Source organism: Cydia pomonella, chromosome 5, assembly GCF_033807575.1.
Source record: "Cydia pomonella isolate Wapato2018A chromosome 5, ilCydPomo1, whole genome shotgun sequence".
In the NCBI taxonomy this organism is placed as follows: domain Eukaryota; kingdom Metazoa; phylum Arthropoda; class Insecta; order Lepidoptera; family Tortricidae; genus Cydia; species Cydia pomonella.
Window position 1 is genome coordinate 13,898,219 of NC_084707.1, and position 26,097 is coordinate 13,924,315.

A 26,097-nucleotide genomic window follows, 5' to 3' on the forward strand; every position below is an offset into this window, starting at 1 on the left:
ATTACGTTTTAGAGTATTAACGTCACAGGCTAAGAGAAGAGACGTACGGTGATATTCTAGTATAACTATAAATAAATAAATATTTTATGACATTATATTACACAAATTGACTAAGTCCAACAGTAAGCTCAATAGGGCTTGTGTTGTGGGTACTTAGACAACGATACATATAATATATAAATATTTATAAATACTTAAATACATATAAAACACCCATGACTCAGGAACAAATATCAGTGCTCATCACACGAATAATTGCCCTTACCAGGATTTGAACCCGGGACCATCGGCTTCATAGGTAGGGCTTCACTACCCACTAGGCCAGTCCGGTCGTCAATGCAATATTACAGATGTCAAGGGATTTTTCATCGTGATCTAATTCTCCCTGTGATCCGATTCGCCTCTGTCTCCCGTAGTCGTCTTATAAATGTAATTTTATAATAATAATTACACCACCGTACCTACTTTATTTTATACAAGTGTTAGTACTTGCCTAATAGCGCAACGTGTAGATTGTAAATAGTGAAATGAAATTCCCTGCTAAATTCGAAGATTTTCATCCTATTTCTTTCGATTTGCTTAATTTATGTGCAACGCGCATGTAACTCCTCTGGAGTTGCAGGCGTACATAGGCTACGGAGACTGCTTACCATCAGGCGGGCCGTATGCTTGTTTGTCACTGACGTAGTATAATTTATGTGCTTACAACCGGCGGGACACCTAATATACCGAGGTATATTAGGTACCTAGGTTCTGGTAATTTATAAGTATGCATTATGATAGTTTAATTATAATTTATGACCAACTTAAGTAACAAACCACTTCCATCGACCTTCACTGTATCAGATCAGATAGTCGGTCATCGATCTCTAATCTAACGCATGCCGTAAGTCGAGTCAGAGGTTGAGCGTGCGAGGGTAGTGCTATGCAAGTATGTATGCAGTTAGTAAAACAATGTTCTGTCTCGTAAACTTAGGATTGGTTGCACCAAACCATCGGCTAAATTTTATTGTGTTAGAAATTTAAAATTTCACAGCTCAGTGTCGTTGATAAGTCAGTCCGTTGTGGTTGAACTGGGCCCTTGAGCCCAAATCGAACTTACATTTTAATGTCAAAATTATGTAATTATGTTATTATTCGCCCCCGCGTCTCACTCGCGTCAATAACAACAAGTTCGAGTGAAATTCACAGATAATCCTTATACGAAAACGCGAACCCACGTGTGATACTTATAGGTACAGTACCCCTAGTGTAATTTTAGTCGATAGCGAAACGTGACGTACGCGTTTGCGTTAAGTCTCATTTTGTATGGGTTTTTGAACAGCGCGCCAAGCGGGACGTTTTTGAAAGTCAAAAATCTCATACAAAATGACACTTAACGCAAACGCGTACGTCACGTTTCGCTGTCGAAAATATTTACACTAGGGGTACAGATACTCGTAAGTATAGGTACTTTCGCGAATGGTTGTGCAAATGTTTTATGACGTGACTTTAAAGATTTCCTTAGAAACACGTAATTTTACTAACTCCTGGTTTTAAGTGAGGTCCCCACTGAAAACCGGCGCTACGGATTGCCACGGCACTATGCTGAGTGGGGGGGGGGGGGGGGCCCTACTTTAGCGTCCGATGCGTTTTTTATGTTAGTATATCCTCTTTTCTTCACGTATAAGTTGTGGTGTTAAATAAATGTATTTTCTTTCTTTCTTTTGTTCTTTCTTTATTTTACGTAAAAAAGGAGTCCTACTTAGTTACATATTTTTTATTTTGTTAAGAAGTAAAAACAAAGTATCTTCGTGGTGAAATTGCCATACCTTACAACCTATGAACAAAGAATAAAGTACTTATCTTATACCTTTAAACGAGCAATTCTTGTATATATATATATATATATATATATATTTCTGTGATCTCGGAAACGACTGTAACGATTTCGCCGAAATTTGGTATATGGGGGTTTTTGGGGTATACAATCTATCTAGATTAGTCTTATGTTTGGGAAAACGCGTGTTTTCGAGTTTTCATGCGTTTTTCTTTCGACGCAGAATATGGTCGCTAATTTCGTGTTGCCGGCCACTGTCTGGTCCAGCGGGTTAAGACGCAGACTGCTAAACGAGTGATACGGGTTCGAATCTCGCCCGGTAACTAACTTTTGTTTTTTTTTTTAAATGTTCAAGTTTAGGTATATATTTTTTTTTAATTTTTATTGTTTTAGACAAGTTTAATTTAGTGAAAAAATGTAGTTAAGATTATCACCTATACACTACCATATTACAATAAATAGTTATAACCGAGCAAAGCTCGGTCGCCCAGGTACTATAAGGTAAAGAGAGCCGTCTGAAGCATTTTTTGGAAACTTATTTCAAAGCGCTATCTCTGATTTGCATCCGAATCTATGTATGTTTGCGTGCACATTTATCTACATATCGAGGGCTTCAGGCCAAAGGGGCGTATACGCAAAAATGCCATTTTTCGTTTTTAACGGCATCGTATTTGTCTTGTAACAATACGTAAGCACAATTTTTTTCATAATTTTATCATAACAATTAGTTAATTAAATAATTAAAAAATCATTTGGCGTATAACTGACAGTCATCATTTAATGTCGTTCCAAAAAGGCGTACTGAAGGCGTATAAGTGATATTTTCATTCAGTCCCCAATATTCATCGGAGTATAAAGGCGTACGTACATACTTCTCTCACGTGACAGTGCGAACCACGAAATAGTGTCACGCTATATAGGCGTACATACATACGACCATAAACTTTTACCAACTATCCTCAAAGTGCGTCGCGGCAAAGAGGCGTATGAACATACGACCGTACAAAAATTATGTTGGCCTTCAAATAATGCCGGGCCAAAGGGGCGCGGCATTATTTGAAGCGCGACAGCGTCCTTGATTGCCGCATTTTGCTATCCCTTTCTGTCAAGCGGGTAAGCGCACTAGGACCGCCTGTCTCTCAGCTCAGTCAGTGTCTAGTGCATTACAGAATGGTGTGCATCTAGTGCGAATAATAACAATGAAGTGGAGCGCTCTGATGCTGATGGCTCTGCTCTGGTCATTTAAGAATGACGTGGGCGGCTGTCTCTTCTGCCTCCATGTACGCTCTGCAGATGGGGCTATCTGTAGCACGTAGGGTTAGTAGGTGTTTGTCTAGTGGGGCGGGGCCGGTTATGGCCCCAGTCAAAAGCCGGAGCTGTGGCCTCTTCAGCTGTCTCAGCCTCCTCGACAAACCGGGGTCGATTGTCGGGAGGGCTTCCTTCGCCTGCCTGCACGTGCCCAGGTTAGACCAGTACTGTTGGTGTTTTACCTTGGTGTTGTGTCGCAGCATGTTCCGGAGCCAGGCATAAGGCAGAGGTATAATTGGCTCCGGTCCTGCCACCCTCAGTTCCGAACCTCCTCTCGCCAATATGTCGGCCGCATCGTTCCATTCGCATTGATCCACTGCAGAGTTACGCTGGTGGTGGTGCTCACCTCTGACAGAGCTTTGTGGCATTCGTAGATTAGCCCTGAGGTCAAAGTATTAAGTAGTTTGCAGAGCTTGTAGTACTGACCAATGGGGATGGGGTAGTCCAATACTTTCCTTGAGGCGATTGCGTGTGCTGCCATTATGATGCCCATATATTATGCCTGGAAGACTGTGTTGTGGGCACCTAGTGGTGTTGAGATATGTATATTTAGGTCCTCTGAGAATACTCCAGCGCCATTGCCTGACCTTGTCTTTGTTCCATCCGTGAAGATTCTCAGCTCTCTTGGGTTGAGCCCTTCACGAGGTTCTTCGTGTAACTGTATCTTGTATTTCTTGTCGAAGACGAATTGTCTGGGTATCCTGTCAGTCACCGCTTCGATTAGCGGTTCCTTACCTATCGCCTCGTAGAGGATCTCGGTGTGTGGTATTTAGGTGGTCTCCAGAGATTAGATTTTTTGAGACGTACCGCCGTAGCCTAGCGCTTCCTGTTGTATAAAGAGGTGCAGCGGCGGCAGGCCCAGTAAGGCTTCCAGGGCCGTGGTTTGTATTGTCCTCATGCAGCCCGTGGTCGCCATATAGGCCAACCTCTGGAGTCGTTGTAGTTTAGCTTCAACTATGGATAGTTTGGTGCGTGGCCACCAAACTACCTTAGCTTATTATTGGTCGTATGGCTGCCTGGTAAAGCCATAGAGTTATCTGTGGGGTTAGCCCCTAGGTTCTACCCACCATTTTACGACATTGCCAGAATACGACTGTGGCTTTGTCAATTTTGCCGTTTAGGTGATTGCTTCAATTCAAATTGCTGTCAAGTATTACCCCTTAATACTTTACCTCAGCAGATAGTTGGAGTTCAGTGTCGAACAGTTTGGGACGGGGGAAGTTTCCCAAGTTGCGTTTGTTGGTGAACATAACCAGCTCAGTTTTGTTAGGATTGACTGAGAGTTCGTTGTTACAATCATTTGCAGTTGCATGATTGCCGCTCGTCAGTATAACTATGTCGTCAGCATCGCCGATTGTGTAATAGTGATTATTGTTTAGTGTGATGATCAGGTCATTCACCACAAGGTTCTATAGTAGTAGTGGCGATAGGACTCCTCCTTGGGGGCATCCTTTTGCTATTAATGCCTGCTGTGTTTCGCCCGTCCCGAGTTTGATGGTTCATTGGCTCAACATGTTGTTTATCCATTCTGTCATAACTGCATTCGCGCCATGTCTTACCAGTGCTGCTGTAATGCTGCTGACCAGGTTCAGCCTGTCGAAAGCCCCTTCTATATCTATGAAGGTTCCTAAGCACATGGATCTGTTTTTGATCGCCACCTCAATTTTACTTACATGCATGAAGTGCTGATTCTGTAGATTTGCCAGGTTTGTAGGCATGTTAGTTTGGATGCAAGGGCACATGAATTAGCACCCTCTCTCTAAGGTACCTGTCACACAACCTCTCTATTTCAACATGAAAGAGGTCAGGCTGATGGGCCTGAAGGATTTGGGGTCGAGTAGTCGCTTTTACCTGGTTTCGGTATGAAGATAAGGTCAAGACCTCCCTCCATTGCTTCGGCACGTACCTATGAGCCAGACAGGCGCGCAGAACGATGGTCACCTTCAGAGTGAGATGCTTCCCGCCCCATTTAAGAAGCGCAGGGAAGATCCCATCCATTCCTGGAGATTTGAATGAGTCAAAGCTGTTTAAGGCCCACTGCGTGTGCTGCGGGCTGATTACCTCATATGTCTGTAGCCACTCGTCCTCCGTCGGGGTGGTTGTAATTCTTAAGTGTAACATTCCTCTGTTATAATTTGATGGAGACGTAAGTGGGTTAAGTTGTAAGCTAAATTACTTTTAGGTTTATTAGTAGAGAAGGTTTAATATTGTTTCTTTTTATGAAATGACGATAAATGATGTCGTATTTATTTGTTTAGAAGTTTTGAATAATATTTTATTGTTTAAGATAGTTATAATTTTGTTACCAGTGGTACCATTAAAGAAGGAGTAATGTTTATTGTATAAATACAAGTTTTGATACGTTTTAACCTTTTGTTCTAGTTAAGCACTCTAAATTTAATCGTTTGATTGTTTCTTGACTGCTTTTTTTAGTAAAGCTGTCATTGTGTTGTCTTAGCAATTTCTATGCATCCTTTACTACCGATTTCAATTCTTTTCTGTAAAATCGTTCTGTACTACTCGACTTTTGAGTGACTACCATTTACCTAATACTATCACAAATAGTAAAAATGATCTTATTGGAATTCAGTTAAGTCGGTTTTCTTAAGTAAGCCCACACGTTTTAACGCTAACTCCCACCGAACGGCTAAACGACTGCTATTATAGGCAAAAATCCGAGTAAGCGGCGTGATTGTCTTTTGAAACACTTCTTCTTATCGTGTGGGTTGTAAGATTCTTCTTCTTCTTCTTCAGGTACCATATCCTCAACGGATGTCGGCTACCACAGTCCGGAACTCTTCTCTATTTGCAGTCTTTCTGCCCAGCGAGGCAGCGTCCATTTCCGTCCAACTCCTAAGGTTATCCATCCATGTAGTTTTTCTTTTCCCTCTGCTTCTTTTCCCTTCGATTTTTCCCTCTATTATCACCAACGACTTTACACCGTGCCTTCCGAAGCACAGAATCATCTTACTTTTCGGACAATCAGGTGATTCAGCCTGCAATGTCCTAGCTAAACCGGGAATAGTCTCACAAAGCGACTTTTGCTTGACAGTGTCCCCACCGGGACTAGAACCCAGAACCTCCGAATCGAGAGACAACCGCTCTAACCACTAGACCACGGAGGCTATTGAAACACTGAAATGCTCAAAGTGGCTATTCAAAACAGTTACTTACCCAATCGGTAACCAGCTCGAGTCGACATTGCTTAATCTCGTGGACAGTTGTGACACTATCAAAACCATCAGGAATCATTTTAATGGTAAAATCTAGATGAACTTATGAACATTTACTCACAATATAACTTGGCGCCCTATTATACGACCACAAATAAAGGATACTTACACGATAGATTCGTCAGCCCAGACGGGCGTATAAAAATCAGAAAAAATAGAAGAAACTACACAATGATGACTAAATTACTGTAAAATTAAAGTATTTCGAATTATTAACAGTATTTCCACCTTTCATGATTAAATTATCGAATAGAAAAAAAATATGAATTATACGACCATAAATCTCAAGTATTTTTCAAAAAATTTCAACCTAAATGTCGGAAATTATTGTCGTGGTAAAGAGGCGTAACTACATAATTACTGCTTTTTAGAATAAGTAGAACGAAACTAGGCATGACACATGAAAAAGATAGTAATTTAAATACTCTATGCAAAATTGTAGAACAATCGGTACATTGTAACAAAAGTTATTCAGTTTTTTGTGTCTCCTGAAAAGTAGGGTTCTTGCTTATACGCCCCTTTAGCATGAAGCCCTCGATATGCATCCGTATGCATATTTCATCAGTCATCGCCTCCCGGCTGATACTTTGTCAGATGATGTTTAGATGCTGTTTTAAACTAAAAGAAACCGTCAGCCGATATAACCGGCGCCGGCGGACGATTTTTTTAACTAACAACAGCATCTGAACTATCATTTGAAAAATATCAAACGGGAGGCGATGACAATTTTTTTTATGTTTTACGTGTTTCGGTGGCTGCCATTCCTCAAACTACCAACGGAGCGGCAGCTGCCGTTCACGAGGGTTCATCATACCTAGCCGTTAACCACTACACGAGTTTTCAGCCGGGAGGCGATTGGTCATGGAAATTGTTCCTGGCTCGCGGTCTAACACTTTCGTCCTACATAATTGTTAGGTCTACTTGGGCGGTTTACAAGTAATTTTTTTGTTTGATTTCTTGTAACCAGCTTGTAATTTATAACAGTTTTTCGTTTACAAGATACCAAACAACATATTGACTTGTAAACCACCCATGTAGACCTAATATTATGTAGAAAAGGTTTTAAAATAATGAAATGATTGCTTTCAATTTGGTATACAAGATAGTAATAGACTAGTGTAAGTTAGTTGCAGCTTCTGATTCTCTTTGTAATTGTTCTTCTTTTTACCTTTGTTCATCTTTGTGTACAAAGCTACGTTAGCCTCGTCTTCTGTGACTTGGGTGTCAGTCTGACCTAGAACTCTTTCATGTGAGCATAACTAACTTGCCTGGCTTTCAACTGAGCGTTCCTTATTTGACCTTGACATCCATTGAGGTATATATAGTACTATCTCTAATAAAATGTTTCCGTACCTCAATGAAGCGCCGGCACTTTTTTGCATTTAGTAGGTCTCCGACTACTGGTAATATGCCACGCATGTAACAAAAAATAAAAATAATACGTAATACTCGTATATACATTTGCGACATGTAATCTATGCTCCAAAGAAAAAGGCGTACCACCACGAGTGTTTAAAGTGAAGTTACAAAATAATCTAAATTACCTTAAGAGTTTTTTGTAATGGATTGCTATTACATTGCTTTTATTATGGTTCTTGATATTATTAAATTACCTTAAAACAAGAGTCTTTCGTAGTGGATTGCTATTAACATTGCTTCATTGTTCTTGATATTATTAGAATACATTTTCATAACGCACAAAGGCATTTAATTTTCGTTTCATGCGACATCTCGCCAGTTGAACATCTCGACAGTCGCCAGTTCATTGAAGTGCGGAAACATTTTGTTACAGATGCCGACTCTAGTAGGTACTATATCTATACCTCAATGGCGGAATCAAATCGCACTATAACTACTACCGTCTATGTCTGGAAGTTGCCCTTGTCGTAAAGAAAATTTTGATTGCGCTTTTCATTTTCAATATTTTGAAGGTCTTTATCATAGCCTTTTGATCGCTAGTTGCAATGAGCGCCAAGGATGGTATTTTCTTCTTACCTTCGAAATCACCTCCATCTTTACTAATGTTAACTACTTACATAAATGTAGTCAATTATGTCAACGATAGAGGTGGTAAAGGATTTTTTTAAATAATGTCTATAAAGTAATTTTGTTTAGACCAAGTTTATTTTTGGGATTGTATTGAGATCCTTTTGGAATGATATGAGAGGTTTTATTTCACGATAGGTGTTTATACCTACTGTCCTTTACACTACAATACGCCTTTGCAATAGTGGATCCAGATCCGAGAGAATAGGCTGTTTATTAAAACGCATTTTAAGTTAAAACAGGATCTATTTATAAAGTTTTAGTAGTAAAAATAAAAAAATACATCAATATTTAACTTCATTCACATTTTTATGCACTGATTAGTAATTTTCATGCAAATATTTTCAAGCATTCTAGAAAATATTAAAGCATTTCAACTTTCTTTTTTCCTTTAAAATTTAAGTGCTACTTAAAAAGGATAACAATATATGTACTTACCTAGTAAGTATATATATGATATAATGTATATAACGAATTAAAAATATGTGGTTCTAAATGTAAAAATGTACGATCTTCAATAAATAATAACATATTTAAATGCAATACAAAATATCAGGCATCTTTAAGTTTATAAAAATATTTTCATGTAGAACAATTAACTCCTAACCTACGTTTAATAATAATCTCAAGTGAATTTTTATACCCATAATTAAAAATCAATAATTAATATACAAAAATATTATACTTATTCATAAATAACTCTTTGAACTATCAATATATAAAATATTGTCATGAATTATATTAAAATATAGCATGTTTTATCACAAGCGCAAATATAATAAGGCACAAAGCGCGATGTGAAGCCTCAGTCTTATACATTAACACCCAAATGCCTCAATAAAGTTAACAAGTATAATATAATAACTAGCACATTATAAAGCAAGTACCCAGTACCCTCCACCTAACCCCAAAAACCCTCATAAGATTATAATTAATTTATCAACACCAGGAATGGCACTTCAATCGAGCTTCTGTTGTTTTTAGGAATATTATTATCTAGCACACATTAATATAAAAAATATATGTATAAAATGATTAATAATTTGGCTACTAATAAAAATATTTGGCGCCAAATTTGGCAAATTGTTTCATAAAATTTCGCTTATTTACGTTTTGTCTAATAAATATATCGCAAGGTGTGTAAAATATATTGTAAGGAATTATTTGATTGATACTTTCTCTATAATTATATTAACTATTATCCACAACTAAATATTTGAACCATTTTGTACTAAGTGGAATTTAAAAATTATACGATCATTACACTCATTAACAAGCTTACATATAGTATCTAATACTAAAATACCGGATATTTGAACTATTGATTTCAATGAACTAGTGACTGTCGCTAATATTACGTATACAGGATTCAAGTATTCAGTGTGCCTGCGGTTTAAAGTGCTGGAGCGCGTAGTCGTGGTAGTACATCATGATGGCGAGCGGCTGGCCGAGGATGATGGAGCTCCACACGAGCAGGTTGCCGTAGCGCGGCCCGAGGCGCAGCTCCGCGAAGCGCGAGATCACCGACAGCGGCGGCTGCGCCATCATGCCCAGGAACGCCCACACGCGGTACATCTGCAGGGGGACGCTCACCTGCACAAACACATTGGGGTAAGCCAATATTACAAGTATGGATAGTCCATCTCGAGCGTAAGATCATGTTGATAAGGCTATGACCACAGATCATTTTTCATTATACCTCCTTTAAAAACGTAACGTCCCTGCTATGTGAAACCAGTGAAAAGCCAAGTGTGCTACAAGTTCTGGAATCAATGTAACCAAGTGCTCGTGAAGGAAGTCCGATTAAGCGCCTACTACGCGGTCGGAAACGTGCCTTCGGAGCTTGCTAATAAGGTAATTGACTACTAGTGAAATCAGTTTCTTTTTTCGATCTGTGAAATGATTCGACACTATGGAATTTATACAAAATTGATACTCTTTATAGTTCTATACGATTTATGAAATATAAATTGTGTCAAATAATAACTTCTGCTGACGTATCTCTATGTTCTGGTGCTTAATTTTATGTATGCTATGAAATTATTTATTTGAAATACAATCAACATCCCTGTTTACGACAGTCTAGCAAAAACTACCTATGGTTCGCTAAGTACCAAATTTTATTGCGCGCGGACTGAGGTCAGGGCAACACGCGACACTGGACCGTAAAAACCTTGATGATGATGATGAGTAAGTAGGCGCTTAAAAACAGAACAGCACTAGCCATGGTTTTGAAATTAACCAGTTTTAAAAACGCCGATTTATTTTCCAGTAGCATTTTCTTAGCTATAGTAATCACAAACTAACCAAATACTCATGGAACAACGCTGAGATAAGGAACACAGCAGCGCTGGCGGTAGTTTTGCTGTAGCCCATCTCAGTTATAGGAATGTAGACGTGTCGCACGGCCCACTTGTGCACGGGCAGGTTCCACGTGCGCCAGAACGTGCCGATGTTGTTCGCGTTCCACCAGTCGCCGTAGAAGTGCCGGTCGGCGAAGTGCAGTAGCTCGCCCATTAGGTTCAGGAACGAGTGGAAGGTCAGGTAGAAGAAGCACAGCCACATGAGATGGTTTGGTACCTGTAAAGAAAAAACGTTGCGATTAGTATCTATCTTAGCAATTAATCTTCTTATTCGTGCTTATCTACGGAACATTTCCTTGGTGGCATGTTGGGTCGCAGAATTGTATTAAGTAGAGCCACCAGCATAAAAAGCTTTTAATATTATATCAGTAGAAAAAGGACAGAAAAAAGTGGCCTAACATAAGTACCCACGTCGCCATACTAGCTGTGTAGAAATGTGGATACTTAGGTTAGGGCGTTGACGGTATCTACTACCTAATGTGTAACTGTAACTTATTCTATCTTAAGTATTGTATGTACCTACATTAAAGTATACTCGTATAACCGATTTGCAAGACCGAAATGATCCCAATATTCCCAAAATTAACTCTTGGTTAAATGTCATTCATTATGGAGAAAGTGTTTAAGGATTTCGTGACGGTCGGCCACTGCTGGATTCACGGAGCACCAGGTTCACGCCGAACACCTGCAGCAGATATTTTTTTTCTGCAGTTTACTTACTGCGAGCTTCAGCAATCTCTCCAACATCATCAGGTATTCCATCCTGGAGGTAACGATGGAATTGGGGACGCACGGGATCATCCACTGCTGGAAAATCGCCAGCACCAAGCTCACCCAGAAGACGACCTCCAGCAGACGTTCGATCCGCAGTTTACTTACAGCTAGCTTCAACAGTCTCTCCAACATCTTCAGGTAGTCCATCTTGGAGAAGGTGTCGATGGAGTTGGTGACGGACGGGATCATCCACTGCTGGAATAACGCCAGCACCAAATTCACGCCGAACACCACCTCGAGTAGACGTTTGATTAGGAAGCGCTTGCGAATTCTGGAACATACATTTTTGGTATTCAGAAAATTATTATCTTAATAATAAGACTATAAATATTACCATGATCATTTATACAAATCCATATTATATGTAAATCATTTCGTATGGTGCCTGAAATACGGCCACATCTCTTAAATTTGATGATTCATGTTTTTGGAAATTAGATCTTAATTTAAAAAAAAAAGTATCCTTTAAAGCCTTTTGTGCCGATGTGGCTGTATTAAAATAATGGTAATAAACATAATTCATCATTCACAATAGGTAGATCAAGCATTTGCCTACATGATTCATGGTTATATTTAACAGAGTTTAACTATAAATTGTGACCCGTTACCTACCTAATCGGTCACTAAGTTATGTTACCTACTAGGTTTTCAACTGATTAGAGTAATTCCAGGATAGATGCCCCAGTGGGATAGATGCCTCGATTTTAATTTCTACTAGTAGCTGAACAGTGGGAGTAAATCTCCGCTACATAATAGAAAGCGCTCCCCCAGCAAGCCTCAGTGCCACTGTAGGTAAACATAAGCGCAAACGCACGCGTTTCGTCCAGTGGTAAGTATTTGTGATCGAATAACTTTTAATTCCTTATTGGCTTATAATTCCTGTCTTTTATTAATTGATTTGGGTGCACTGAAGCTTAGGCTGCACGGATTAATATATTTAATTTTTATTTTATTGCCACTTTGTGATTTATTGAAAAGGGTATCTATCCTTAACCTGTTTCAAATAATTATTATGTTTCAGAGGGGCAAAATGACTCATAAATATAAGAGAACTTGTGGAATAACCGTCTGGAACACTACAACTTTTTCAAATGATGAATATAAAAGATTGATAACTTTTAATTTTGCGTGTTTGATTTCAAAGGGCATCTATCCTCTGGCCCATTTTTGCGTCGAGTCGTCTATCCGCCACGGTGGGCACATATCCCATTTTTGCGACGAGTCGTCTATCCGCCACGGTGGGCACATATCCCATTTTTAAGAGGTCAAAAAAAGTACGATTTATACTATATCTATACGACTTATAACGAAACAAGTACAGTAAAATAATGGATTAAGAACCATTGTTATCATACGTATAGGACACATTCCTATAACACGATGAATTATTGAGTTATAAAGCTATTTCAAAAAGTGGGGCATCTATCCGGAATTACAAAACATGATATAATAATATAAAATTCAGATGGAAAATTTATGGGAATCCTTGGAAAGGTCCAGATTGCCTGAAGACGTAAACACGCGGTCATTTTATGAAAATTGTTGCAATTTATCAAAATTGTGTCCAATGCAATCTTGCAACTTTACGAGAAGGTTCAATTGTTAATGAGGTGTTTTGCTGCAAATTTTGCGACTACCATTTATTATTTTTACTAGTTTATACCTAAGATATTCATCTCCAAACATTGCATATTTTTGAGTTACATACGAAAACGTATAGATTTAGACAATTGTGCAGGAAGCAGGCTTGGAAAACTCTGTAGACTATGTATTTAATCAAAGAAAACCCACCCTAGTAAACCCACGTAAACTACATATAAAATTAAAGATGAAAAATCAAGCTATCGATTATGCAAAGCTGATACTATGATTAGAACCAAACAGCATTTATATACGACATGAACAGGGAGCGTACTTTTAACGTGTTTTTTGCGCCATTTTTCCAAGTGCTATAAGGAATTCTGCAAAACCAGAACAACAATGTTTATAGGTTGTATTATAAGCTTATCACTTATAAATAAGCTTTACAACTGTATACAAGAACAATTTAAAATCGCTACCTATTTTCTTTAATTCCGTGAAAACTCTGATAACAAGACTTAGTAACCAACTAGGTACAATTTTATTAATAATATAAAGCATTTACACCGCATTATTTTTGAGTAAAATGCGCTACCTAGAAACGGAGCGTCCAACGTAACCTATTCCTATTACAAACTAAGCAAGGATATAATTACAAACTCGAGCCACTTAAGGATATCAGTGTCAATTAGGTCGACATTTAACTTGCCCCAAATGGCTCCAACACAGCGGTACGTTTTATAGCAACCGCAACTAGCCGTGACGTGCAGTAGGTACTTATCAGGTGGTCAACATATCCTCTTATTATTATTATGCTTCTTCTCTTAACGGATTTTAAAAAGCACCTTGCATCTTTAACAAGACCGCTCTAGAATTAGTAGATTAGATCGCATTGAATTAGATTAGATCTGATGCAGTCAAAAGTAAACTAAATAAAGGGTCTAGCCGCAATCCTATAGTGAAACTGCCCCTGGCTGAAATGTATACCTTTCTTAGAAGCGTTAATTGGTCTTGTTATAAGATATCATTTTACAATATTTCAAGCCTGGAATCCCCTTGGTTTGGATAAAACGACAAAAATATATAAAATCTTTTTTAATTTTTCTAAGCTAAACTAATGGTTAGATTTCTTTGAAATTCGGATTATACATGGCACTAATAGCAATACATTTTCAAAAAAAAAATCAAGGTTCTAACTTATTTACAAAGGCCTAAAAAAATATTTTTTGTTTGTTTAAATTTTTTTTTTTATTATTTACAAGAGGGCGACCACCTCAATTTTTAGGTATTTAATGCACAATACAATATTGTATGAAATATATTTTTTTCATAAAAATCCATTTGTGGCAACAAGGTAAAAATGTCTTACTAATGCAGGCCATTCGACTTAAGGCTTCTGTAGGTTACACATTGGGCCAACTACATACATACATAGTACATTGGTACTTCCGCCTTTACAACCATTTAGTAGGTATTAACGAGCAGCAGCTAGTCGAGCAGAAGAAATGTTTACACTAAGTATATATTTTTTAATGCAGTATTGCGTATTTCATAATAGGAATGTTTACGTAGTAGTTGTTTACGTACAGCAATGGTAGATTACATACCGAGGCCAATAAAATAAGAAATGTCTCAGAACACATGTAAGTATCGGCCGAAGCGAAGCTGAGATCTATTATGACATACGCAATACTGCCTTAAAAAAATATTACGTATCAAAAGAAACTAAAAAAGTAAAGCACATTTTATTAAAATCCTACAATTTACACCTTAACATAACACATAATTACTCATCCTCGTCACTGTCTGTATTAATGCCAACATTTATACCTTCGGTCTTGAACAGTGCACAGAGTTTATGGCTAGGCCGCGGAATTCTGGATAAAAACCTGCCATACGACAAGTAATATATAATTGCCGCTACATGTGAACAACAACCTACTGTTCTTTACCCATTCGCACATTCACAACAATATTGATCGATTGCTTCTACTCCCCTCTTTTCGCCATCATACTTTATGAAGCATCTATATACCTTCTTAGACATATGCCGAGAATGTATCTATATTTTATGATTAATGGTCGTAAGACGAATGGCCTGCATTAGTAAGACATTTTTATCTTGTCGCCACAGATGGATTTTTATGAAAAAAATATATTTCATACAATATTGTATTGTGCATTAAATACCTAAAAATTGAGGTTGTCGCCCTCTTGTAAATAATAAAAAAAAATTTAACAAAAAAAAAATTTTAGGCCTATGTAAATAAGTTAGAACCTTGATTTTTTTTTTGAAAATGTATTGCTATTAGTGCCATGTATAATCCGAATTTCAAAGAAATCTAACCATTAGTTTAGCTTAGAAAAATTAAAAAAGATTTTATTAATTTTTGTTTTTTTATCCAAACCAAGGGGATTCCAGGCTTGAAATATTGTAAAATGATATCCTATAATAAGACCAATTAACGCTTCTAAGAAAGGTATACATTTCAGCCAGGGGCAGTTTCACTATAGGATTGCGGCTAGACCCTTTCGCGGGAAAAACGCAAACACATACAGCTTGGCTCATTAGAAAGGACTTGAAGAAGAGCTGATAGACATGCAAAGAATAGGGTTTCAGCAATAAAAACGTGCATAAATATATCCTAATAAGCTAATAACAGTAATCATTTGTATCACTGGACGTCATTCAGGGAAAAGGAGGGATCCTTTCACTTAACCCTTTGAACGCCACGCCTATCGTGCGCGGCGCGTTATCGTAGTGAACCTTGTCGGAATGCACGAAGGTTGATATTAAGCGCGTCAGTTGACGACTTTGGCGGTGAAAGGGTTAATGACCCATAGAAATCTGTCATTACAATTTAAAGTTTCTGTCTAAAAGAAAAGTTTATATAAATGGAGAGAAATAATATTTTGAGGATGGATCCTTTTTGCTGAACTACGCCCATATGGATGAACAACTAACCGGGTAGTGCGAGGGAAATTCAACTCATAACACAGGGTAGGCGCGAGCAGGAAGTAAAACAGGTCTTTGAGGTTCAGGTTGTCGGGGTACCTGACGAGCCCGGCGACCGCGAACGCGTCGCCTTTCTCCTCCTCGATGGTTTCTGTTGAACATCATGTCAGCATGCTATTAAAACAAGTATTAATGTGTCAAGTTTGTCAAGCTACCTCAAACCAAAATATAAAATGGAACTCCACACCAAGCGATCACAAATGTTACTAGCTAGTATAGTTCGTTTTTTAGCGTTAGAAGGTAAACAATCTTGACGTGTCTTTTTATTGAAATTTATTTGAAGCTCTTTAAAAGAATAGTCAATATTTAGGGTTGCCAATTTCTTCAGAACGATACGGGGCAATGGGGTAGTAACGGCTTTACAGGAGGAGAGGGGGGTGCAAATACGCATTTTCATAGCTTTAATTCACATAGGTGAGGAAACAAAGTGATTAAACAGATGATTTTGACCATTTATATAGGTATTCTGCAGCGGTATTGATATACGGGACAAAAACGGGAGGGGAAAATACGGGACACGATACTTCAATCCGGTGACAGACCCGTATATACAAAAGAATGTAAATAATCGTATATGATTTATGATTGTTACATATTTCCTGTCATTTATTTTTCTAAAGTGTGTTTTTAATAAAAAAAGACACGTCAAGATCGCTTACCTTCTTTCTATAATGCAAAAAAAACGAGCTAGAGTCTGCAAAAGTTAAATGCACTAGGCACAAATGTTACAAGTGCGACAAAATGGCTATGTTTTCTAAGTTTCCTACTTATGGAAATTCCATTAATATACTCGTACCTACTTACTATAATAATTTTCTCTACATTTACACCCAAATATTGCATAATTATCTTTATCTTTAATTTTTGGGAGCATTGGAAAATTTTATAACAAATGATACCTGCATTGCATCAGACTATGGGTTGTAGTATGGACAAAGAACTACACAAGTACTTACTAAGATGTTTTTTAATATATTGTAGCCGGTTTGCAATTTGACAAACTAAATAGATACCTATCTAATTATTAATACTCATTGAAAGCGTTCTAAATAAGGGGTGGTGCTTTGCATTTGCTTGCATTAAATAAGGTTAATACAACTTCATGCTTTTTCTACTATTTGACAATGAACCAGTGGGATTTGGGAGGTCAGAAACTTGAAGTTAATAAGATTTTTGTCACTATTTACAAATAAAATAACAGCCGGTTTAAAGGCCGGTTAATGCAAGGACTTTGATAAACGTTAATTAGTCTGAAATTCTGTTTTACAACGCCATCTAGGTGCTTCAGCTTACAAAGCGGGAACCATATTGTGCACTTTATGCGTCTAAGTATTCCTTTGTCTTTGATGTAGGGACGAAATTACTTCATAGTGGATACCTGATATGTTCACGTTAAAGCATTTTAAAGTAGGTATTTAGTCAAATTTCAGTTTGAACATATTTTTTATCATATAGTGCTTGCTGGTGCAAACACTGTCCATAGCGTGGTGATCTCGTTAGAATTATGGACAGCTTTGCACCGGAACCGACAAGGAACGGGTTTGACTAGTTACTATATGTAATTATTTGTGTGACTTATAAATCATAAATATCATAATACATTACAAATTAGGATAATAATGAAAAAAATAACCTAAAAACTCACTAAAAGAAAAAATAAAATGCGAAAATATTAGTAGACCACCTTATAGCAATATCTATGCGGGTGAGGCGGGACTCTCATAACAATGAAATAGCTTTAAAATAATTATGAACTCCTCGCCCGCCTAGCTGTTTCTGCTGCTGACAGTATACCTAAGTGACATAAACACCAGAATATCAGCTATTACTAAAATGTGACACAAATACGTCAGTTTATTATTAAACAGAACAGTTCTGAAGCGGAAGTGCAAGAAGCAGGGCCCGTACATGTCTTGCCGGTAATGCAAAAATGACGTAGTTTAACATACAGGAAATTGTTTTATAATAAGTACTACAAATTGAGATTACTACTCTATTGACGTTTAGGAAAGTTTTTGCGGGTTATTCCCACTAGTTACCACCATGTTGTTACCAGTGGAAAAGACTGGGAATTATTTTCCCACTTTTACCATTCATATTCTATGCACTCGTAGCGTGACGTCATTTTTCCGTCAACGGCATGACATGTAAGGGCCCTGGCAAGAAGCATACAAAACAAACAAAGAATGTGCAAAATATACAGTGCAAACAATCCGATCCCAACAATCGACTTACGATCTTGTTCCGCGTTAATGAGCTCACCTGGAAATGTAATTTACAAGTAATAAAAACTGTATCATTTGCTTATTCTGATATTCTTTCTAATATAGCATATATTTTTCATACTACAATGGTGGCAAACGAGCATATTGTTCGCTAGAGGGTAGGCAGAGGCTGTAAGAACCAATTAAAAGTAGTGTGTATTTGGTTTCTAAACTTAGGAAAATAGTTCAGTACCTTCATAAGATTCTGCATACATGTTCATGCCTGCATGCATGAGGTACATGCCAAACTATTTGGCTGATTACTGATAAAGGAGTTGTAGTGACAATGCATAGCATTATTTATACGTATGTGAAAAATTTGTTTGTATTAATTTCCACTCTTATACTTGACCTGCCCCTGCCCATACTCCCCAAAATATTGACACTGCCACAAAAGTAAAAAAACTGGCCATCTGCGTGTCGGACTCGCGCACCGAGGGTTCCGTATAAACCTGTAGGTATATATTATTATATGATGTAGCTAAAAATTTACGGTTTTCGCAATTTTTCCTTTATCTGTGCTATAAGACGTGGCTTCGTACCAAATTTCATGATCCTGAGTTTGGCACCCTGTAGGTTTTGATTCCTTTGCGGATATTTGCGGCATAAACGGCTGTATCTTTTGATTGCGTAGGCTTAGAAGTTTGATTTTTTCTCAACTCCAAGGGACAGTAGACCTGAGTATTTGATATAAATTCCAGCTTGATACCTCCACGCGTTGCTGAGGAAAAGGGTCTTGACTGACAGACAGACGGACGTACGGACAACAAAGTGATCCTATAAGAGTTCCGTTTTTTCCTTTCGAGGTATGGAACCCTAAAAACATGTTAGTGTCATAAACTTACTGTAATTGGGTGCAGATAGACTCTGTCTCCGCAAAGTGTTCTTGGAAAACTTCCCCTTCGCACCTTTACGGACCCAGTGGTTAGTGTGCGCGTAGCTCCATAATTTCAAGAATAATATTAAATAAATAAAACACACTGTTGTTCTGCCGACTGAAACATTAAATTCATTACATGTATTTAAAATTTTTAATGATGTGTGCAATTTATAAATCAGAGGCCCTACTGTGAAAAACAAAATTCGAAATTTCTTGGTGGTAGGCCCTTGGATAACAATCGGATATATTTACCAACACTAAACTCTTGACCCTTGTATTGTAAAACAGCTACAGGTAAAGTCACCAATATGATCAGGTAGCATACTTGTAGGATACTTCCAAATTTTCCAGATATCATATCCTGCAACAATTTATTATTTAGTAACGCAAGACTAAATTTATGTGCCATAAGTATGAATTTTAAATAAATAAATATACATACCACAGCCATGGCTTTCTCTATCAGCAGACTTGCAACAATGAGTACTACAGAGACTGAAAAAAAAACAGCTTAGTGATTTAACACAAGGGCATGAGACTTCAAATTGACCATTTTATTAAAAAATTTCAGTGGTAGTCTCTAATTTCCATCATGAGCATCGCCAAGGGGGGGCATACTAGAGAATAAAATTTCTAAATATATGTATGCCCCTTCCCTTCCCCTTAATTCCTATTATTTACTCTGAGAATTTCCCAGAAAATATATTATTCACAGAAAATACGGTAAGTTTAAAAACAGATACTTACAAATTATTAATACTACTGATGGGAATTCATTTTGAGCACCCTCATCTCGGCCAGTAAGAATAATGAACCATTCTATGGGGTTCACACGAAAACCATACCTGAAATTTAACACAACTACATGAGGTACCAGTATATGTAATAAGACACTCAATGCCAAGAATATTTTATGATCTAAACTAAATCAAGAACTTTTATACCTAACAAATAAATATCAATAATAGCACATTTTACACAAAAATATGTATTCATTCTGTCAGGTTTTTAAAATTAGCCACCTAGAGTCAGACCAAGCTAAGTTGGCAGCTATTTTGATAGCCCAGACAACGCAAGGGTTATTTTAAATGACCAACTTCTATGAAATTAGGATGTTTAAATAACACTTGCACTGATGGAGCTATCAAAATCACTGCCAACTTAGTTTGGTCTAACTCTAACACGCTTCAAAAAGTAGAAAGGCTTTTATTTAAAAACATGGTGCAGAGTATTTGTGTGGCTACCCATACTACCCAAAGGCTTTTGAAGGCTATACTTACTTCAGGAAATTTTCAAGGAACAAGCGCAGGCCTCCAATGGACAGCATGAGGAACCCCCAGTTCACCAGGCCTGTGAAATTCTTGAACCCTGAGCTCCATGAGAACAAGGAATCTCTAGGCTTATGGATCCTGGAAATTTATATTTTAACTTTTACTTACAAACACAAAGTACTTTCTTTAAACCCTTATATCCCACTGACTTGATATTGGATCAGCAAAGAAAAAGTGTTATAACTATTTAATATTTCAATAACCAATTGTTAGGTTTCATATCAAAAAACAAATCAAAATAGTAATTTTATATAAGATATACAAGACCATAGGTAAACATAAAGTAATAAAACTGAAGAGAACTTTTAATTGTATTACAACGAATAATAATAAAAATCTTACGGTTTATCTTGCTGTGACTTCCTTGCTTTAGTTTCTTGTTCTGTAATCTCTTCGGCTCGAGTAACACTTTGAGCTCTTCTATAGCGCAAAGCTTTTTCATCTGATTCTGCAGCCATTATGTTTCTATAACTTAACAAATAGGTAAAAACGGTTTCCGAGTCCAGAGCCTAAAAGACGATTTATTTTTTATTTTCACTAAACGCACTGTAATGAAGATCCGGTTTAAATGATAAGGCGGGTATTTAGATAAAGATCACTACATGTTTCCAGCGGCCTGACAACAGAATGTTCAGCAGTAATACCTTGGTTTTCCTGTTACTTTAATCTTTAATAAATTAAGAATGGCCGGGCATTTAAATGAATATATGAATACCATGGACATTAGCCTTATCAAAGGTCATACAAATAGGTCAATTGGTATGCAAGTATTGCAAGGTAGATATTTCCTTATTCCATTCCATCCACGATTGCCTCAAAGAGCATATAATCACTACGTTCTGGATTGCCTCGCTTGATCTGATTGGTGATTGGTTTATTATTTTGACATTTTTGACATAAATGGAATGACACTATGGACATTACGATCACACGATTACCACATTAAAGAAACCTAGTAAGTATCTACACCAAATCTACACCAAAATCTACACACAGAGCATAAAATTGCGCAAGTTAACGTACCAATTTTCTACAAAGAAAAAGCTATATGCAATAAATAGTAAATAATCAGATTATATTTTACTTTCCCGTCCTTCATAAGCGTCAATTACATCCACACTTCCCGATATCGTACCCGAAATCAGTCCCGATTTCGAGCCTGATAATCGTTTTCCATTTCACGGAAATAATATCGAAAATATTGTTAACAATATTTGAAATATAAAAAATGCTTCGTCTCTAAATGCCAAAAATGTTCAATGTTTGATATTTTTGCATGTGAACCAACTTTTTTTTACATCTCATATATTGTAAACGATGTGCTGATATTTACTGAAACGGAAAAATATTATTTTCTCGCCTGATAAAGTGTGGATGTAATTGGCACTTGTTTTAATGGCTGTGAGAAGTTCCTGTCTCAAAAAAAAATTACGACTCTTATGTGTTGCTTATGTGCCTATACCTTGTAAATGCCATTTTGACTGACGATACGCTCGCAAGAGCTTTCAAGTCAGTGTGTGTGATAGTATAGTAAGAGAAGATAAGAAATGGAAAATAACTAAATCAAATGAAAAGGTCATTAACTCGGAATTATTATACAAAGGATTGAATAAATCGAATATCACAATGAAGATTTGGACATCAGAACACACTTTCAAGTAACTATGACGCAATCTGTCATCTTTCCATTATCTTGTTTCTTTATTATTTACGTAGGTATTCTAAAAAAATATTTCATTTTAGCCACCCATGGGAGACTGTTGCTCAAGCAGCATGGCGCAAATATCCCAATCCTATGAATCCAGCCGTCATAGGAACGGATGTGGTCGAGAGGCGAGTGGTTAATGGAGTACTGCACACTCACAGACTTGTCAGCTCCAAATGGTTTTTTCCCCGATGGGCGCAAGCGGTAATCTATTTTTACTATCATTTTTCAAGATTAAGTGAAAGTTATTAGCTGCCTTTTTATTCGCATTTAAATGAGAATAATTTTATTATTCAATCTTATTCTAATTCTTATTGAATTTCTTTGGACAACTCAAATTTATAATTAAAAAAAAATCTGCTTTTAACTGCAATTGTTCTGTAATCACCGCATTATCTAGGGAAAACCCTATTAACTCTATATGGTGTATGTATAACAATTGATCAGAAACACCTTATCCTCTGTTGTAACTGTTGATGGTATGTGAAAGTATTTTAGATTGATTTTTCGTTTTAGATCATAGGAACGGCTAAAATATGCTATGCCAGTGAACAATCTGAAGTCAATCCCAATCAGAGGCAAATGACGCTCAAAACAAGAAATTTAACATTCTGCCATTACATAGCTGTAGATGAAACAGTGAGATACACGCCACATCCCTCCGATGCCTCCAAAACGCTTCTCACACAGGAGGCAGTGGTCACAGTCCAAGTAAGTGTTGCTTGAAAATCTGAGGGTAGATTTAAAAGTAAAGTCTCATTTGATTTTGGAAATCATGCACTTGATGCATGCTAATTACTGCCAGAAATAAGTTCTTATAGATAGACAGGAAATGGTGGGTACAGTTATAGAATTTCTCATATTGTGCCAAGCATGTGATAATTATAAAAATAGATACCTATGTATATCTATGTATGGTATCTTCAGTTTGTCAAATGAATAAAGTATACAGTTTGGTTAAATATATAACCAATTTTTGGCTCCTTCTCTATTTAGCTACCATTTTATTATTTTTATTACTTTTATTAGTCTGTTAGCTCTATTTAGATGGATACTATATTATCATATCATGCCTTCAATAAGGCCACATCTCAAAATTGATGATTTTATGAGATAAGACCTTAATAAAAAAAAAAGTATTCTTAAAACTATTGTGCCCATGTGGCTGTAATGCAGGTACCATATATCATATGTTAAAAAACTATTATATTTTTAATGATCAACTTTTTGGGTGTTCAAAATGTTACTGTATGACAGTAACTCTTATGCAGGATTTAAACAATAGTGGCTGACTCATTTATCTTTTTGGTTTGTAACATTAACCCTTTGACTGTCAAGCAAAGATAATTTGAAATAGAGGTGGATTGTCAAAGAAAACTTTGTAGCCACAGTAAATTTACTACGGCTACAAAGTTTTCTTTGACACTTTATCTTTAGACACATTATTAAAACTTTTAGAATGCCATTTAACTTTGATCCTTATGTGTTAAATGATCACTGATATGTGTTAAATATCAAAAAGTGGCGCCATCTAATAAATCATAGGCCAAAGGTATGGTGGCATCGTTTCAAGCGACCACCACCATAACCACACCATACCTTTACCACCACCACCATAACCTTTGACCTATGCTTGGTAAGGCCTGGCCACTTACATATATTTAACAATTCTTAACAGATATCTATGAAAGAATAAGGATCAAAGTCATATAGCATTCTAAAAAATTTTTATAATGTGTTGAAAGGTGGCAGTTAATTTACTGTGGCTACAAAATTTTCTTTCTATTTCAAATTCTCTTTGCTGTCAAGGATGCACATCTCTATCTCTCTCTGATTCATATCAAATATATCTATTAAAAGCTTAAATGCTATTTAAATTTTGTTAGTATCCTTGTGGCATCTGAGGAGGCACATTTATTGTCGATTGCAATGCTTGATTTAAAAAAGCATGTTTATTTTCAGAAACACTACAGTATACTTAAGTATCTATAGTTTTATTATAGTGTGACCAACTGATCAATAAAGCTTAAAATGTACTAAAAATTTATCCTTTTTTTATTATTTCAGGGTGTTCCACTGAGTAGCTACATGGAAGATCTTCTGGCAAACAAAATATCACTGAATGCAGGAAAAGGACGACAAGCTATTGAATGGGTGATAGGCAAATTTGACTCAGAGATAAAGGAACTGGCCAGCACAGCCTGCAAGAGCACAGATGAGTTGCTGTCACAGACTAAGAAATCACTTGATGACATTACATCCACTGCACGGAGATCTATGGATGATATCTCATCCAAGGCAAAAAGGTCTCTAGATGATATCGAAAAATTCACCAAAGCAAATGCTAACCAACGCAGCTGAAAAGAGGAGTGAAGGGACCCCCTTTAGTTCAATTTTGAAAACACTACAAAATGCCTCATGCTAAATTATTATCATTTGTATTGTAATGTGTATTTATTTAATTAAACAGTAGTTTAACATGATAGGTCACTACTAGGTGTGCAGTATTATCAACAGGCTAATCAAAGATGTTGGTAGGTATAGATAATTTTGATTTTATAACAAACTGACCACGAAATTGTAAGAGAAAACACCATTTGCATTAAAGATTTAATGAATGTAAGTCTGTCGCCCTATACAATTACATTTTATTGTTGTGGAGTTGTTACACAAGTATATGTAAATTGTATGATAATCTGTGTGCTGAATGGTGTGTTCTAAATGTATCAGTAATATACCTATCTGTATGTTAGCTTCAGCTTTTAATTACTGATGTATGGTAGGTTTAAATTTTGTCAACAAGGCATAAGGCACTGTTTCTTATTAAACTATATTCTAGTGTGAAACAGAATGGGTGCCACCAGCTATATGATAAACATGCCACCTCTAATGTAGATAGTAATTTCTTTTATTCCATGTCACTAGGTACAAAGGGTAATTCCATTTATCTTGATAAAGGGGCTTGATAATAATCACATCAAAGAATATAAATGTTAGCATACTGTAAATAATTTATTTAAATGTATGTTTTGTTTTTGTTGGAAAAGTGTTTACACAAGGTTTTTTTACTGACTATAACTATTGTGATACAATGCAAAGTTAATGCTGATAATGATTATAGATACCTACATTTGAGATATAATAAATTTCATGAATATTGATATTTGCATCCATTATTATACCTACGCCAAAACTACATCTGATATTAAAGAAAGGGCCATTATAATACAGCCAATCATATCCTAGTAAGATGTCACCTGCAGGGACATTGCCATGTCGAAGCACGCAAAAATATCAGACTAAATTCGTCGTAGCGCCATAAGAGTGTGTCATATGTATATTTTATAGTGTTCTACTTAAGGTAGGTACGTATTCACTGAACATTTTGTTCAGAAACAGAAATCCTCGTGTTTCTGAAACACAAACAGTCGCAGTAAACACCAAGCCAAGTTCATTGTATCTCAGATCGCCCACACTATGACAACTGTAACATTGTTTCTGTAAATATCTGCAGTGTTTGAAAAACAGTGTATCCCAAAAATTGTTTATAGTGAATACGCATATAAACCGGATATTTTGCTGAAATCGAACCTTCGGCCGGAACCTGATTTTTATGCTGAAACGGGTACCGAAACCTAAACTTCGGTCGGATACTGCCGAAAATATACAAGATTCGGCAGTTTTCGGTCGGACACTCATTTTTGCGCGCATCGTTGAAGATATTATTGCAGTTTACTTCAACTATCTGATGGAGCATTTCATATATTGGGGATAGCC

General features: G+C 36.8%; 2 protein-coding genes across 4 annotated transcripts; one reads left to right on the forward strand and one right to left on the reverse strand.

Annotated features, from left to right (window-relative positions):
- Positions 1-8,632: 8,632 nt before the first annotated feature.
- LOC133517775 (diacylglycerol O-acyltransferase 1) lies at positions 8,633-21,597 on the reverse strand. 3 transcript variants are annotated; one of them, XM_061851190.1, is made up of 13 exons: positions 21,464-21,596; positions 21,260-21,428; positions 20,958-21,086; positions 20,565-20,693; positions 20,032-20,129; positions 19,727-19,779; positions 19,537-19,645; positions 19,250-19,399; positions 18,376-18,402; positions 16,090-16,231; positions 11,649-11,814; positions 10,714-10,986; positions 8,633-9,999 (listed from the first exon to the last, which is right to left on the reverse strand). In XM_061851190.1, the coding sequence occupies exons 2-13, from the start codon at positions 21,337-21,339 to the stop codon at positions 9,784-9,786; spliced, it is 1,572 nt and encodes a 523-aa protein (XP_061707174.1). In that variant the 5' UTR covers positions 21,340-21,428; positions 21,464-21,596; the 3' UTR covers positions 8,633-9,783. The 3 variants fall into 3 exon arrangements, with proteins under 3 accessions (XP_061707174.1, XP_061707175.1, XP_061707176.1); XM_061851191.1 differs by lacking the exon at positions 18,376-18,402 and having other exon boundaries at positions 21,464-21,597; XM_061851192.1 differs by lacking the exon at positions 21,464-21,596 and having other exon boundaries at positions 21,163-21,425.
- Positions 21,598-22,071: 474 nt separating this feature from the next.
- LOC133517777 (protein slowmo) lies at positions 22,072-25,481 on the forward strand. Its single transcript, XM_061851193.1, has 4 exons — positions 22,072-22,273; positions 22,359-22,524; positions 22,837-23,031; positions 24,388-25,481. Exons 1-4 carry the CDS (start codon positions 22,242-22,244, stop codon positions 24,679-24,681), a joined length of 687 nt encoding a protein of 228 aa, XP_061707177.1. The 5' UTR covers positions 22,072-22,241; the 3' UTR covers positions 24,682-25,481.
- Positions 25,482-26,097: the final 616 nt, after the last annotated feature.

Bases quoted from the DNA above. Each gene is read 5' to 3' on its own strand.
- LOC133517775 (XM_061851190.1), bottom strand. From the start codon at position 21,339: ATGTCCATGGTATTCATATATTCATTTAAATGCCCGGCCATTCTTAAT. The intron at 20,694-20,957 runs GTAAGATTTTTA...ATAAATTTCCAG, and splicing joins AAGTCACAGCAAGATAAACC to GATCCATAAGCCTAGAGATT. The intron at 19,646-19,726 runs GTATGTATATTT...AAATTGTTGCAG, and splicing joins TAGAGAAAGCCATGGCTGTG to GATATGATATCTGGAAAATT.
- LOC133517777 (XM_061851193.1), top strand. From the start codon at position 22,242: ATGAAGATTTGGACATCAGAACACACTTTCAA. The intron at 22,274-22,358 runs GTAACTATGACG...ATTTCATTTTAG, and splicing joins ACATCAGAACACACTTTCAA to CCACCCATGGGAGACTGTTG. The intron at 23,032-24,387 runs GTAAGTGTTGCT...TTATTATTTCAG, and splicing joins AGGCAGTGGTCACAGTCCAA to GGTGTTCCACTGAGTAGCTA.